Source organism: Macadamia integrifolia, chromosome 5 (assembly GCF_013358625.1).
Source record: "Macadamia integrifolia cultivar HAES 741 chromosome 5, SCU_Mint_v3, whole genome shotgun sequence".
Taxonomy (NCBI): Eukaryota; Viridiplantae; Streptophyta; class Magnoliopsida; order Proteales; family Proteaceae; genus Macadamia; species Macadamia integrifolia.
The window spans coordinates 28,065,781-28,081,544 of NC_056561.1; the positions used below are offsets into that span (position 1 = coordinate 28,065,781).

Below are 15,764 nucleotides of genomic sequence, written 5' to 3' on the forward strand. Positions count from 1 at the left end.
TTTCTTTAGTTTTGGGCCTATGTGAATAAGTTTTGGTCTATTTCACATATAAACGAATTTGTGTTTTCCATTACATGGATTAATTTATTATTGGTCGAATCAAGTGGGAGGATAGAATTATGGACCGTAAGCTATTTTATGTGGTTCAACTAGTGGGAGGATAAATTCAGTGTACTATATTATTTTTAATGAAAAATGACTATTTTGGAACCCATTTTTATTTGTTTCAAAACTATTTTAAGTTTTTGCATTGGTTTGTTATTACAATGATATTGAAAAATTATTTATGACTGAAATATATAGTAAATTCATATTCATGTCATTTTATGTTTGTATGTTTTGCTTGAAACACTTTATGATGGATAAATATGTTAGAATAAAACTAGGTATGAGCTTTCGCACATGATATGTTGCACAATACATTTCTAGGAAGTTATGAAAGGATCGAGTGAAATCCACCAAAGTAACACATCCTATTTGTCCATAGTTTTTTCAAGCGTAACAAAGTTTGTGATATTTTTCCAAAGGTGATGTCACCCAAGTTAATTAAAGAAAATACATGAATGAAAAAAACTGTAACCTAGAGGTTTCTAACCCATGGGTGACAAAAGTAATTATATTTTCACAGTAAATTTGGATATACAAAAGAACCAATGCATTCTTAGCCCAAAGGATAATAATGTAGTTACACTTGTGACTCTTGTGTGAGTTATCTACTAGATGTACATATTAAATTTTCTAGTCCAATTATTTGGTATGTATGTTTCATACTTGAGATTTTATGGTCACTTGATCTGGTTTTAGCTCTTAGGGAACCCAAACAGGTGTTGTTACTGATCAAAGCACAACTGAAGGGAAATAGGAATAATTTTGTTGCCCTATTAAGTTTATAATGATTTTGGAGTAATTTTGGAATGATTTTGTCTTAAATCCTGTTCTCTAAATTATTTATGTATATTTATGCTTCATTTTTTTGTGTTGTCTATGGTTGTGTAAGCACATTAAAGCATATACTTTTGTATATATACTCATCTCCAATGTAAAAAACATGATAGGAATGAATGAAACCCACTAAAGTGGTACATTCAATTCAATTGTATGTTTCCCAAGGTAAATGTGATATTTGCCCAAAAGTGGTGTCACTCAAGTTTTTGGACAAAGTGTGAGCCATGTTTTTTTTACATTAGTGTTATTAAGGTTTTTGATATACTTAGTAAGTGAGAGTTTTATGATCTCATTTAACCAAAGATATAATGGTGGCGACAACCAAAGTTTAAAGATGATAAAAGTCAAAGTTTAAAGGCAGTGCCTACTAAGGTTTATTAGTAGTACTTAGCCAAAGTAATTGACAGTGAGTCAAGGTAATTGGTAGTGTTTAGCCAAAGTTAATTATAATAGGCAGTATTTAGCCAAAGTTAATAGTAAAGGTGGTATTTAGCAAAAGTTTGTGATTTATGACTGTATTTAACCTAAATCCAAGGGAATGATGGTTTACCACAAGCGATTTGTCAAAGTTTGTAATTTATGGGGGTATTTAATCTAAATCCATGGTAGTGGCCAGTGACTACAGGTGGTTTGTCAAAGTTTGTGATTTGTGGTGATATTTAACCTAAATCCATGGTAGTGGTGATTAACCATAGGCAGTATGCCAAAGTAAATTATTTATTAAAGAAAATGACGGTTTTGCCTAAGTATTGGTTAATATCAAAGTTTACCTTTGAGGTTTTCAAGGTAGATTGATCTTTAGATCAGGATAGACCTATAAGGAAAGATACATTTCATGTGATCACATGTATTATATCAGTTCCTTATATATATTAATAGTTTTTTATTGTTTGTAATATTAGATGGTTATATGTCGTATATTGATGTGTATTTTCTACTATTATTCAACAATAGAGATTATTGATTGGATCAAAGTTTGTTTGAGTGGTGTTCAACCTTGAGATTATTTGGCTATGTGTCAATGAAAAGACATTAGTATCAGTGCTGCCCAAGTGGGAGATTGTAAGGAATTTTATGTGGGCTTCACTGATACCGATTGATCCATTGGGCCCAAGCAGTTATAGACCCACTATGGTTAGGAAACTCTTAGCTCTTTCCATTGTGGGAGTGGAATAGGGTTTTGATAATTCTATTATAAATAGAATACTGATGGTCCCTCCAGCTATTACTTAACACCTTCTTAGTTTTGGGAGCACTGCTTTCTCACAAGAGCAAGTGCACAGAAAAAGAGGAAACCTTAGAGTAAGAGGCTGCAGAAGATCTCAGTAGAGGGACTTCACTTGCATAGTCTTTATTGCCATCTTCATAGAAGTAATCTTCAAGCATATGAGACAGAGGTTCGTGATCAATACTCATGTGGATTCTAAACTAACACACAGGTATTCCCCTATTCCCATTAATTATCATAGATGGAGCAAATCTATATGTTTGTGTGTTCTAAGATCTCAAAAATCAATAATCTTGGTTTAGGGACTACACCAATGATTTATCTCTTCTATGATTCTTGTATTCTGAACACTATGGAGTTATTCATATGACTCTATGGAGTAGAATCCCTAATAAGCACTGCTTTCGTAGTGTATAAAGAAGCCCATACTTTGGCAACAACACCTCTGAAAACCTCAGGAATTTTCAAGTAATTAGGAAATGCAAGACCAAATTGGGATTCATGCTTGCTTTTCATCTGGAGAGAATTCGATTGATGATCCGACCGATGTGAGTAGGTCAGGCCAGAGTGTGTTTGTGTCCATCTACAGAACAAAGATTACTGATCAGTGTCATCTCTTACCATCACATGGTGTAAGAATCTATTGCTCCATGGCCTCTCCGTCTCGGTAGAAGTGCTGGAGTGTGAAAGCCACCACTACTGCAAGGTCAAGATAAAGCCATGGTACTTTTGGAGGAAACAAGGTAGCAAGCACTTCATTGTGGAAAGCAAGTCCATCGACTTCTTCTGGGATCTAAAGATTGCCAAATTCGACAAAAAAACTGAGCCGTAGTTGGATTACTATTTCACTATTGTTTGTGAAGAAGTTGGGTTGTTGCTTGGTGACCTGAAGAAGGAAGCATATAGAAAGACAAGGTCTACAGCCAGTGCCGATAGAACCCATTTTGATTTCAAAGAAAGAACATATATATTTTCTAGGAGTAAATTTTGATGTTGGAAATGCCTTTCATGTGTTTTAGACAAAAGGGTAAAAATGTCAATTTAAATCTTCACTTAACGGAGACTGATGGTAAAAGGTACAAGCATAACTTGGTATTATATAGGGGAGGTCTCTCTAATAGTGACATTCTCTAGGGGTGGCGGTTTAAATTACCCAAAATAGTATTCCTTAATGCTTTGATTTTGTGTTTAATCAAAAGTGCAAAAGATATTAATTAAGAAGGAGCTTTTGTTTTGGTTTCTTTTATAACAATGAAAAATTCATTTTCCAACTAAATGGAGTCAACTACATGGATCAGTGATAGTAGAAGATAAGACCCCACTGAAAATGGTAAGCAACGCTATCTCTGATAATACATGGGATTCTAGCAAGCTTATCTCTCATCTTCTTATTACTGTAGTTAATAGCATTTTGAATATTCCTATTCAATCTTCTAACAATTCTTGGTGGTGCCATCTGTCTCGAAATGGGACCATTACTATTAGGATTGCAGCTAAATACTTATATACTAACTCAATTCCTAACATTACTGGGAATCCCAACATGTGTTGTTGTTCCTCACTTTTCTCTCATTGGTGGAGTTTCTTCTGGAAATTGGATTAACACCCAAAATTTAAAGTTTTCTTTTGGTGACTCGCTAGTGGAGGAATTCCGACAAAAGATCTGCTGATGAAATGGATGACATTAGACCCCATTTACAACTTATGTCACTCCCATTAAGAAACAATTTGGCATACATTTCTCTCTTGCGATATCATCAAGAGAATATGGGCGTCGAGTCCACTGGGACTTAGCACCGACCACATTTCAGCACCTTCATTCAAAACCCTCATTATGTATCTCTTTAACTCCCATACTATACCTACCGATCACTTAAAGACCTTTTTTCAAATATTTATAATTACCTGTTATTTTATTTGGATGCACAAGAACTCTGTCACATTCTCAAAAGAAAAGTACAACCAAATGCTATTTTGAGGAATGCTGGCTTCTGGATTAATGGATTATCCCAAACAAAAGCCCATATCACAGACACCCCATGCAATCCGCCTAGAACAATTCCCACCCCAAACACAAACAACAATGTCATATTAGCCTGCTTGATTTTTGTTGATAAAAATACTAAGTTTTTGGCTTGGGCTAATTGTTTATTTCAACAAAATGAATGCATCTCATTAATGGCGAACTATGTGATGACAAGAGACCGTTGTGAAGCACTCACAAGGATTCCACTATTTGGACTGAAGCAAGCGGAGAAGATGGGAAGGCAGGTTGATGAAGTATGGAGTGATGCAACTGATATGGAATTCTTTTGGGACACTAATACCACATCGTGGCCTTTGAGCATGGTTCCCACTCTTTTTGATGTATATTTTGACCCCTATTTGTTTGTGTTAAAGCTCATGCCTAATAACGATGCGGTATCCTTTGTTAAACATTTAGCGTGGCTCCTAGTATCGACCCATTCCCAAATCAGATGTACTACCCCTAATACTTTTTTTCTATAATATTATGGTTTCTTTTTGCTTTTCATAAAAAAAAAGGTGCATCAAAAAGAAAAGGAACATATCAAAGCAACAAAGCTTTTATTTGGTTTCTTCTGGAATTCATTATTTTCAAAGGGGTAAGATTTCCTTTGCAATTATGATTCTTACGGTTCATAGTTGCCCACATCAAATACTTTACTTTGTTCAAGGCTTCCCTTTGTAAAGTTCCTGTTAAATCGTTAAGTGCAATTCAATTGTGTACCAATAAAAAAATGATTAAGTTCTACCAAATAAATAAATAAATAAATAAATAAAACAATGATTAAGCTTTAAAGGAAGTGAACCGTCCTTAGACCCGTGCACAAAAAGATCCGGACTCGGTTGAAAACAAATGCCTTAAGATTTTAAGGGAAATATTTAATTGGAAACAGTTTATAGAATTTAAAATTAAGTGCAAATGTTTCTTTTATTTCTAGAAACTTGTTTTTAAACTAAATCGTAAATAAGTTTATTTTTCTATTTTTATTTCTGCAATAGAGTTCTGAAAGTAATTTATTTTTAAAAAAAATTCACAAATAGATTTTATTGGTTTTATTCATGGAAACTATTTGAGGAAAAAATATTATAAATCAGGTTTGGGCCTGGTCGGACCCTAGTTTGGGTATTGACCTCTTGAGTTGGGTTGGATTGAAACCCAGCCCTCTTTTGATACTTTATATGTGTTCTAGACCAAAGTATGGATTTGGTTTGTGTATGATATTGTTTTAGGCTAACTCTTAGCTTGGGCGTATGGAATTACATATTCTGAAAGGAGAAAAGGTTTAGGCCTAATCATTTATGTTCATATTAGATCCTTCATGCTGGTTTTCATTGGATCCAGTTTTAGGTTACAAAATTCCTGGGGTTTGCTATCTTTCAAATATAATTTTGGGCTTTAGAGCATAACAAAATAATGGGGTCAATTCAGGCTATTTATTATTAAACCCAGTCATTTTCATTTTCAAATTCTAGGCCTTTATTAAGCTAAGATAAGTCGGACTTTAGATTTTAGGTCAGAGGGTCGAGGTTTAGCACACCCCAACCAGACCAATTTGAATCTAATCGGACCAACTAAACCAATTTCAAACGGGATCAGACTAGTCGTATTGGCGGGTTAACCCAAAATCTGAATTTTTGTGATTGCTTTATGGGTCTTAAGGAAACCAATTCATCCATTAAGTTTCAGTCTTATTGGATTGCACTGACCAATTGATTGACCTTAATCTGAATGGACTTTGTTGATCAACTCTGGTTTGATTTGATCTAAAAAGCCCCTATTTGACTAGTCGAACCAATAGGAGAATAAATAATATACTATGTACTACTTTACATGCTTTGACTAGAGGGAGGGATGAAGTTCAATATTCGGGGTTTCTTTTAATGCAAGAAAAATAAAAAACAAAATCAAATTTTGTTTCAGAACTGTTTTAGAACCTAGATTTTTTGTTTCAGAACCATTACGGAATAGCTATGTGTTCTGTCTTTGTCTATTATGGCTCTGGAATTGTATTTCAATTTATAAATATTTTTGCATTAGTTTAATATTTCCATGAGATTGGGAAGCTATTTATGACTAAAATAGGTAGAAAATCCATGGGATTTGTGCTTGCATGTTATATTTAGAACACTCTATGATGAATAAACATGTTGGAATTAAACTGAATGTGAGCTTCTGCACACGTTTAGTTGCACTGTATGTTTATGGAAAACTTTATAAATGTTGAATGGAATCCACCAAAATGACACACTCTATTCTTTCATGATTTTCTTAACGTAATAAAGTTGATGACATTTATCCAAAGGTGATGTTACCTAAGTTAAATGAATATATAGAGGGAAATGATAATAACCTAGGGTTCTTAAGCTCAAAAGTGATGGAACCTCGAATTTTTTTATTTTTATTTTTTTTACGATAAAAGTGGATTTCAAGAAAACCAATGCATTCTTAGCCTAAAGGATAAGAATGTAGTTGCGGTTGTGACTATTGCATAGTTTGTTTTGCTAGATGTACATGTTATATTATATTTTCTAACCCTGTTGTTGATATTGTTTTATCATTATCATAACATATTTATGACAATTTATCTGATTTTGTTTCAGTTATTCTAGTGACATCTTTAAATGTATGTTCCTGTATATATAGATATATCTCCAAATTATTTAAACAAAAAAAATATATATATTAAATAGAATCCACCAAAATTGTATATTAAATTCGATTATGTCTTCACCAATAATAAATGTGACATTTATCAAAGGTGATGTCAATTAAATTTATGGATAAATATTCACATATTAGGAAGGGACATTATTATTGAAAGATTAGTATCATTTTCACAGTTAATACAAGAAAATAAGAAGACTAGTGTCCCAAAAGATAATGATACAGTTTCAATTATAACTCTTACTTAAAACACATTGTTAATGATAGGATGTTGACAGATCCTCTTACAAAACTTTTTCAGTGGGAGTGTTTAAGGATTATGTTTCTAAAATGAGTATTATTGAATTTTTTTTTTTATACAACTTCTTGTTAATTACTTATTTATGTTTGAGACTTTAGCTCGTATGTTTTGGACACAATTTGATGGATTATGATTATTTTACTCATTTGATTTTATCATTTATATTATGCAAGGTTATTCTATCATTTATTTATTTGTTGATTCTTTTATAGTTTTCATAGTTAATACAAGAAAATAAGAAGACCAATGTCCCAAAAGATAAGGATACAGTTTCAGTTATAACTCTTACTTAAAACACATTGTTAATGATAGAATGTTGACAGATCTTCTTACAAAGCTTTTCCAGCGGGAGTGTTCAAGGATTATGTTTCTAAAATGAGTATTATTGATTTTTTTTTTTTTTTTTTTGTACAACTTCTTGTTAATTACTTATTTATGTTTGAAACTTTAGCTTGTATGTTTTGGGCACAATTTGATGGATTATGATTATGTTACTCATTTGATTTTATCATTTAGATTATGCAAGGTTATTCTATCATTTATTTATTTGTTGATTATTTTATAGTTTCATTTAAGTACAATTTATAGACAGATACATGTCACAGTTCATTGGCAATGTTTTTCACAGTCTATAGGCAGTACTTGCCATAGTTCATAAGCGATGTTTATGATAGTTTAAAGGCGGTAATTGTCACAGTTTACAGGCAGTATTTGCTATAGTTTATTAGTTGTACTTAGCCAAAGTGAAAGGTGAAAAGCCACAATTGCATATTAACCCCAATTTAAAAGTGGTTTGCTAAAGTATAGGTTAATATCACAGTTAAAACCTACATGGAATGACGACAATTTTATTTTAAAATATATCACTATTTTCATATTAATTTTACATAGAGTTTGGTGTTGACAACTTTTCTTATATTTGTAGTAACAGAAAATTGTATGACATGTTGAGGCATATTTCTGTTGTTTGTTATAAGTTGGATTCTTCAACTAAATCATAGTAAGAGTGGCTAATGTAATGAGATCTATAGCTATATCAAGTTAAAAGATATATTTATAATTAATATAGCTCAAGTGGAAGATTGTAAAAATTAAGAAAATTTACATCCACCTCTCCTCGCGTTTGCCCTTATTACATCCACCCCCTTCGCGTTTCGTTTATTACAATAAACCCACCCAACCTAACACCGTGAAGGATGTGTTAGTTTTTGAAATTGAAAAGAGTACTTTACCCTTATTAATTGTAGCCATAGGTCTGATATAAAGTTAATCTAAATCGTTCATTGATTTTCCACCTATCACAAGTTCCCGGCTTCTACGGTAAGAGCCTCGCGAACACTTGAGAGTTTTGATGTTCTGAACCCATCTCCCACCATCCTTGGCGCCCTCATTGCATCGCCTCTCCTGCTATGATGCATCTCCTGCCATGAGCACAAACACTAACCAGAACCAACAGGCATAAGTAGGCCCTCTCTATAGTGATTTGTAAGTTCCCTTCCTCCTCTCTCCTCTCCGCCTTCTATCACTTCTTTGAATTTGAATGGAGCTTAGGATACCTGTTTCTGTTGAAATGCACAAGTAACCCTACAGATTCTCTTCTTTTAAATGCCATTAGAGAGCTGTGAGGTGCGGATACTGAAGACTTTTTTTTTTCTATTTTGTTCGAAGAGCACCAAATGCAATCAAAGATTAGTTCGACTGAGATAGGGGGTGGGGAGAAAGAGGGTATTCTGAACACATACCCAATTTCTAATTTCTATCACAAGGCAACCCTTGATGTTCATGGAGCATTTTATCTTTATACTCATCCAAGGTCTTCTGGTAGGGGTAGGGAAGAATGATCCATTGAGAAATCATTTCCTAGTAATGTCTGTGACATTATTAGGATCCTGAATAATCCGTAATTGAATAGCAATCTCAGTGCCTATCCCACTTGTATGTGAAAAAATTGAATCTGGTTTCCTGAGGCTCTGTTTGAGTCCACGGAATTGAATAGCACAACCGACCCCTTGCCTCATCTTAGCATCAAAGACACCACGGCCTCCCTAAACTCGCCGGCCACTGTGAAGAAAATGATTGAAAGAAACAGGGGTTCAATCTACCATGATGTTTTAGGCTGAGAACTTAGTCATAAAGCCCCATTGAGTGCTTATAGGCATGAGATCCAAAGTCGCATTGATGCTCGCAAGACAGATATAGCAAGAATAGTTGGAGACAGGTTATTCTTCTTCCTTCCCCAAATAAACCCTCTTGTTTTGTCCATCGTCACTGATTGCTGTAAATGCAAAAAACTCATCGGCCGCCATTTACAAAGACGAAGAGGGCACCAACTAGGGTTCAAAACAAGTATGGGATTTTAGAATTGATGATGCTCAAAGGGTAAAATGGTCATTGAATTAGGATCTTTCAAGTAAAGATATCATAAGGGTAAAATAGTCTTTTCAGTTTCAAAAACTAACACCTCTTTCACGGCGTTAGATTGGATGGGTTTATTTGTAATAAACAAAACACGAGGGGTGAATATAATATGGAAAAACGTGAGGGGAGGTGGCTGTAAATTTTCCTAAAAATTATGAGCTTAATTAATTGTTTGGATTGATTAAATAGGTGAGAGTCAAGTTACATCAACTAATTTGGCCCACTCTCCAGTTTAGGGATATGTTGGTCCAACCCATTGTGGTTTAGGGTTTTGGGTTAAGAAAATATTATATATACATATTTTGGGTCCTTGTATCCATTATTCTTTCTTCTCCATTTGGCGATAAAAGAGAGAGAACAAAAGGAGTTTTGATGTGTTGTAGAAGATCTAGAATGAGCAAGAAGAGAATCATCAAACTGCATCGAGTTCATCATTGACGTACTTGGTTTAAGATACACAACGATCTCCCTTAAGTTTGATTTGAAATTGTATTATTGTATTCTATGTGGGATTCTATTAGGGTTTGATGTAAAACCCTAAATCGACTTAAAACAATTGTTTCAATTCCATTTTACCAACTTTGCCCACTTTGAATCTTCTCATCTTAGTTTTACTAGAAGGTTAATTACATTACTAATAAAGCTGTATGGACCTCTACTGTCTTATGCCATTGTTCGTTTAATTTTATGAGGAGCGACTGGTATAATAGGGATCAAATCACATTTAGAAAAAAAAAAATAATAAATAAAAGATGGGGAGCAAAACCGAAGTGTAGGGAAGGGGGCTTCTACAGGGATTCAAAGCAGCAACTTGAATGTGATGTCAAATAGATGAAGCTTGGACAAACTCTCAACATCTTGGTGATTAAGAACAATGTATCCCGTGGGGAATTCTTCCCTGTTTTATTTGAGATTCCCTAAAATTTGTATTTGTTAAGCATGATGATGGGATTGTAAGAATGATTAAACGGTTGGCTACTAGACCTGGGATAGAGATTTTTTTTGGTAAAGAGACTTCTATTGAGGCATGTGTAAAGCACATGGATGATAAATCATAGAGTGGAATTTGGTCAAATTATTAGACACAACATAGACAAGGCCCTCGCGCAAAAGAGTCAGCCATAGCATTGGTCACCCTAGGAACATGGGTGAAGTTACAAGTGAAAAAGTAGGAAGTTAAATGGATGATATCCAAGACAATAGGTTGGGTGGCAAGCGGGGCAGTTATTGTTAGGTCCTAGAGAAATGAGATGATCTCTTTGCATGTGTAAAGCACATGGATGATAAATCATAGAGTGGAATTTGGTCAAATTATTGGACACAACATAGACAAGGCCCTCGTGCAAAAGAGTCAGCCATAGCATTGGTCACACTAGGAACATGGGTGAAGTTAAAGACCTACGCTACAGAGAGAGAAAGAGAGAGATAATTGTGTATGTTTTAGGTAAACAAATACATCCAACCAAGCCCAATCCTGAGCCCAAGAAAATTCCCAATGGCCATTTCTTTTGGGTTAGGCTTGGGTAGGTTCAGGTAAACTATCTGGACTCACCCTTATGCCTACCCCTTATATATATTTTAAGGGCAGGGCATCGCTGCTAGGCTGCCGTGTCCCTCAATCAATGTGGGGCCAATGATAGTGTTGAGACATCAACAATGATGGGATTTTTACAATTACTATAAACCTTCTAAATTAAAAAACTATAAGAAGCAAAGTTTAAATAGGCCCCCATATGACAGAAATAGCCACTAGATAGAGTAGGAAATCTCATAGCAAATGAAAGAAACTTTTGATTTTAGTACATAAATTAAGGAATTTCTTTTATTTAAATCATTTTATATTTTCTGTTTAGAAACTTCATATTGTGATTTCTGCAGGAAGTGGTTAAGAACCTTGGACAGAACAATGTGATGGTCATATTAGACAACCATGTAAGCAAACCTATGTGGTGTTGCAACAGATATGATGGTAATGGCTTCTTTGGCAATCGCTACTTCAATCCACACAACTGGCTTGAGGGGTTAAGCAAAATTGCCACAATGTTCAATGGTGTTCCCAATGTCGTTGGCATGAGCCTGAGGAATGAACTGTGAGGACCTGGGACAAATGACAGCGCAAACATTGGGACCAGATTTTTGTTGGATCAAGCATAAACATTCTCTCTCCTCAATATTCCCCAATTAAAGGCAGTGAATCTCATGTTGACCATCTCTTTTATTAACAATGTGGGACCGTGGTATATAGTCCATTGGACGTAAACCATTGGCTTACCAAAACACGTGATACAACACTGCAACAAATAGGATCTCTCAGGTCAACTGACAGTAATACATGTGAGATTCTTACCAGATTCTTTTTTATACACACACAGTATGTGTACTTATATTTATGTACCGGAATCACATCCCTGGTAACATATAATGTAACGACCATATGAACAGGATATTCGGTCCTATCCCTATTTGAGAACAATTTTGAATGAAAATCCATGTAATAACTTACAAGCCCAATAAATAAATGACATGCATAAATGAAGTTAAACAGTCTTATTAATAAACCAGGCTTGATGGATATACATATCCAACAATAGGAACCTTAGGAAACAATTTTAGTTACTTTTCAAATCTAATGGAGGTAATTGCTCCATTGTATTGTATCTTACGAAGATAATTGCTCCATTGTATTGAATTTATATTCCATTTACCATTAGTGAAAATTATCAATCGGCTTAGATCCAAATTCTGTCTTTATGATGAAGAATGGCAGCCTTAACTGAAGGATTGACAAAAAATCAAGGATTCCAACATTCCATTGACTGCTATCTTGGAGAATAAGTTTTGACATCCATTAAATGGGACAAAGGGAATAATTACAGAAATCTTGAACTTAGGGAGGGAAGGCACCCTTCTATCATGCCAAATATAAACTCGATCATCTAAGCCAAGTTTCCAAATAAGAAGGAAGGGGTTCCTCTATTGCTTAATAGAGGCGGCAACACAAATCCAACCCCTTGGAATGCCTCGAGATGCACGTTTATGTATTGAATTCCATATCAAGACGCTCCAAGGCATTGAATTTATGCTACTGCCACTATTGAAGAGCCCGATCTAAGTAAGACTAGCTTTCAGAATTTTTCTCCCCTCCAACATGTTCCTCCACGCCCAAGAGGAGTTTACCCATATTACCCCCAAAATCACATTTCGAAACTATAAAGATTTCATAGATGAAGTTGCCGAGGTTAGTTTCTCATAACGTGATGAACAATCTCTCTCCTTTATATTTATCTTAATTTTTTATTTTATTTCCATGAAAAAATCTGATACTTTCCTTAATCGGAAAATTAAAACAAAAATCTGTGGAAAAAAACATTATAATAATACTGACTAGTCAGATTGTAACATGATCATATCAACATTCCATGAAAAGAATGCCAAAGAAGGGAGTGCAATCTGCGAATAAAAAAACAAAAACAAGAGAAACCCGGAAACCAGACGAACAGAAGATCAATAGTAAAGCTTGCAGCGTCCTAGATCCCAAGCTGGCTTTGGTACTCCGCGATGGTCTTAGCAGAGTCACGGAGTTGCTCTGTCTCTTCGTCTGTCAAGTGCACATTAATCACACCCAGTACCCCTCCCCTACCAAGCTGAGCAGGCAAGCTCAAGAACACCTCTCCTTCATCCATCCCATAAAAGCCCTTAACAAGGACTGAAACAGGGTGAACCCTCCTCTGGTTCCTAAGCAACGTTCGAGCAAGGCTAGCCACAGAGTACCCAATCGCCCATGAGGTATAGCCCTTGAGACGAATCACCTCGTAGGCACTGTTTATGACTTCTTTATGCATATTCTCCAGTGTTTCCTTCTCATAGTTGATTTGTTGCTTCTCTAGGAAGCTCAACACTGGCACTCCACCAACGCTTATGCTAGACCAAAGCGCAACTGAACTGTCTCCATGTTCCCCAACAATGTAAGCCTAGATCAGCCAATCAAACAAATTAGATTAGTGGAATTCCATCACAGTAGTAGATGATCTGAATGAATGGTAGTTAATAACAGTACCTGAACATCTTGGGCATTGACGTCGAGATGATCAGCGATGAGGAACCGAAACCTGGAGGAATCGAGATTGGTACCCGATCCAATCACTCGATTCGAGGGAAACCCAGAAAGCTTCCAGGCCACAAAAGTCAAGACATCGACTGGGTTAGACACGATGAGGAGTACCGCATCTGGGGAGTACTTCGCGAGTTGGGGAATGATTTTTGAGAAGAGGGCTACATTGCGGTGAAGCAGATTGAGCCTGGACTCACCGACAATCTGACGGGCACCGGCAGTGACGATGCAGAGGTCAGAACCGGCGGTGACAGAGTAGTCGATGGAGGCGAGGATTTTGGTGCGTGGGAGGAAGGCGGCGGCGTGCTGTAGGTCAAGCATCTCGCCACGGAGCTTGTCGGCGTTGACGTCGACGAGGGAAAGTTCATCGGCAAGGTCTTGTGTGAGGATGGTTTGAGCAATGGCCATGCCAACGTTGCCGGTTCCGACGACGGTGATCTTGGTGTGGCGTTTGGTTGGGGAAGGTGGGGCCATTTGTTGGATGGGCTTGAAGAAGGCTGGGGCTACTTCTAGCCCCAGATAAGAGTTTGAGGGGGTTCTATGCATTATGATTTGTTTGAAATGGGTTCTGGAGATGTGGTTGTGTATTCTGATCGATGTCTCTCTCTCTCTCTCTCTCTCTCTCTATATATGTGTGTGTTCGCCCAGGTTGGTGGGATGGTTGCAAAACTATTTCCGGGGAGTTTGGGATGAGATGAGGGGAGATTTGATGTGAATTTATATGGTTGTTTGGAGGTTTTTACTGGGGGCGGCAGGGAAGGGGTCTGTTCTTGTTTCTGGTTTGAGCCAGTAGATTTGGGAGGAAGAAAAGGCAAGTGGGACCAGGGTTTTCCACGGTCAGCGAAGAGGAGCAAAAGTAAGAGGAAAGAGAAGAATAGGAAGGTTTCGCACTAGGAGTGTACGTTGTAGCTTGTAGACTATAGGAGAATAGAATGAGCGTAAGCCCATACGTTTTTGGTAGAAATTGCTAGGAGGAGAGATGCTAGTGCATCCATTGCTCCTGGACAGAGAACACTCTACTATATATTATATATTTTTATATTATTAATAATTATATTCAAGAACCATATAAATGATAAATAATTAAGATAATTAAAATTTTTATAATATATTAATTAAAGTACGTTAAAGGTGCATGGCTTACCTTGTCTTAAATCAAATTTCTTAATACCTCCTAGGACTTATTATCATCTGCATTGGGACAATTTTTTAGGATTCAAATCCTCTCCAATTAGGAGTGGTTGGAGAGGGACCAGTCAAATGCAAATAGAATAGAGAAAGTCAAACTCCTTGATCTCTCTTATATTGTGTTTGGTTGGTCCCTCCCAAGCCATCTCTCCCGTTGGACAAATTTGATTTCTCATGCTCCCAGTGTCGAAAGAAATTTGCACGCCACACTAATGACTATCTAGAAAAAAAAATACCACTCATATGGGGTTCAAATATTTTGTGAAATTTGATGAAGATTGAGTAAAATTCGATGATGTTTCATTGATATCACATGTGAGAATTTATGCAAGTATTACAACTAAGAAATCCTATTGATTAAGGGATAGAGATATAGAAGATTTACATAAGATGGTAACCCTGGATAAATAAGGAATATGAGTTGTGTGATAAAGAGATAAAGGAAGGAAGATATGGGAGACAATTGTGATAGCTGGGATTCCTACAATTGAACCCGAGTGATATATTTAGAGAGAGAGAGAGAGAGAGAGAGAGAGAAATTGCACTTTAACAATTTTATCCAACCAAACGTTCGATGGAATTTTTTTGACGACCCCCTTCCACCACTTTTCCTATTCTTAGAGTGACTCTTGCCTCTGCAACAAAACTTTGTGTGTTGTGTGTGGTGAAGCAGGCAAGGTTTAAAACCCTCGAATGAAAAACCAAATTGATTTCCATGTATACTGATTCAAACCATAAAAATTGTAGTAAATAAAAGAAGTAAAGATTTTCATGGATCCTTATATTTTAGATTTTTCCTTCTTATTCAAGACTAGTAGATCTTGCCAAGAGGTAAGATTCATTGTTCATTTTTTCTTTTTATTAACTAAAAAGGAAAAAAAAA

At 35.8% G+C, this 15,764-nt stretch overlaps 1 protein-coding gene across 1 annotated transcript; it reads right to left on the reverse strand.

The window, feature by feature from the left end:
• Positions 1 to 12,935: 12,935 nt before the first annotated feature.
• On the reverse strand, positions 12,936 to 14,470 carry LOC122079045 (L-lactate dehydrogenase A-like). Its single transcript, XM_042645269.1, has 2 exons — positions 13,640 to 14,470; positions 12,936 to 13,553 (listed from the first exon to the last, which is right to left on the reverse strand). The coding sequence occupies exons 1-2, from the start codon at positions 14,237 to 14,239 to the stop codon at positions 13,110 to 13,112; spliced, it is 1,044 nt and encodes a 347-aa protein (XP_042501203.1). The 5' UTR covers positions 14,240 to 14,470; the 3' UTR covers positions 12,936 to 13,109.
• Between the last annotated feature and the right edge of the window lie 1,294 nt (positions 14,471 to 15,764).

Coding starts and splice junctions, on each gene's coding strand:
- LOC122079045 (XM_042645269.1), bottom strand. CDS start 14,239: ATGCATAGAACCCCCTCAAACTCTTATCTGGGGCTAGAAGTAGCCCCA. Junction 13,554..13,639: donor TCAATGCCCAAGATGTTCAG/GTACTGTTATTA, acceptor TGGCTGATCTAG/GCTTACATTGTTGGGGAACA.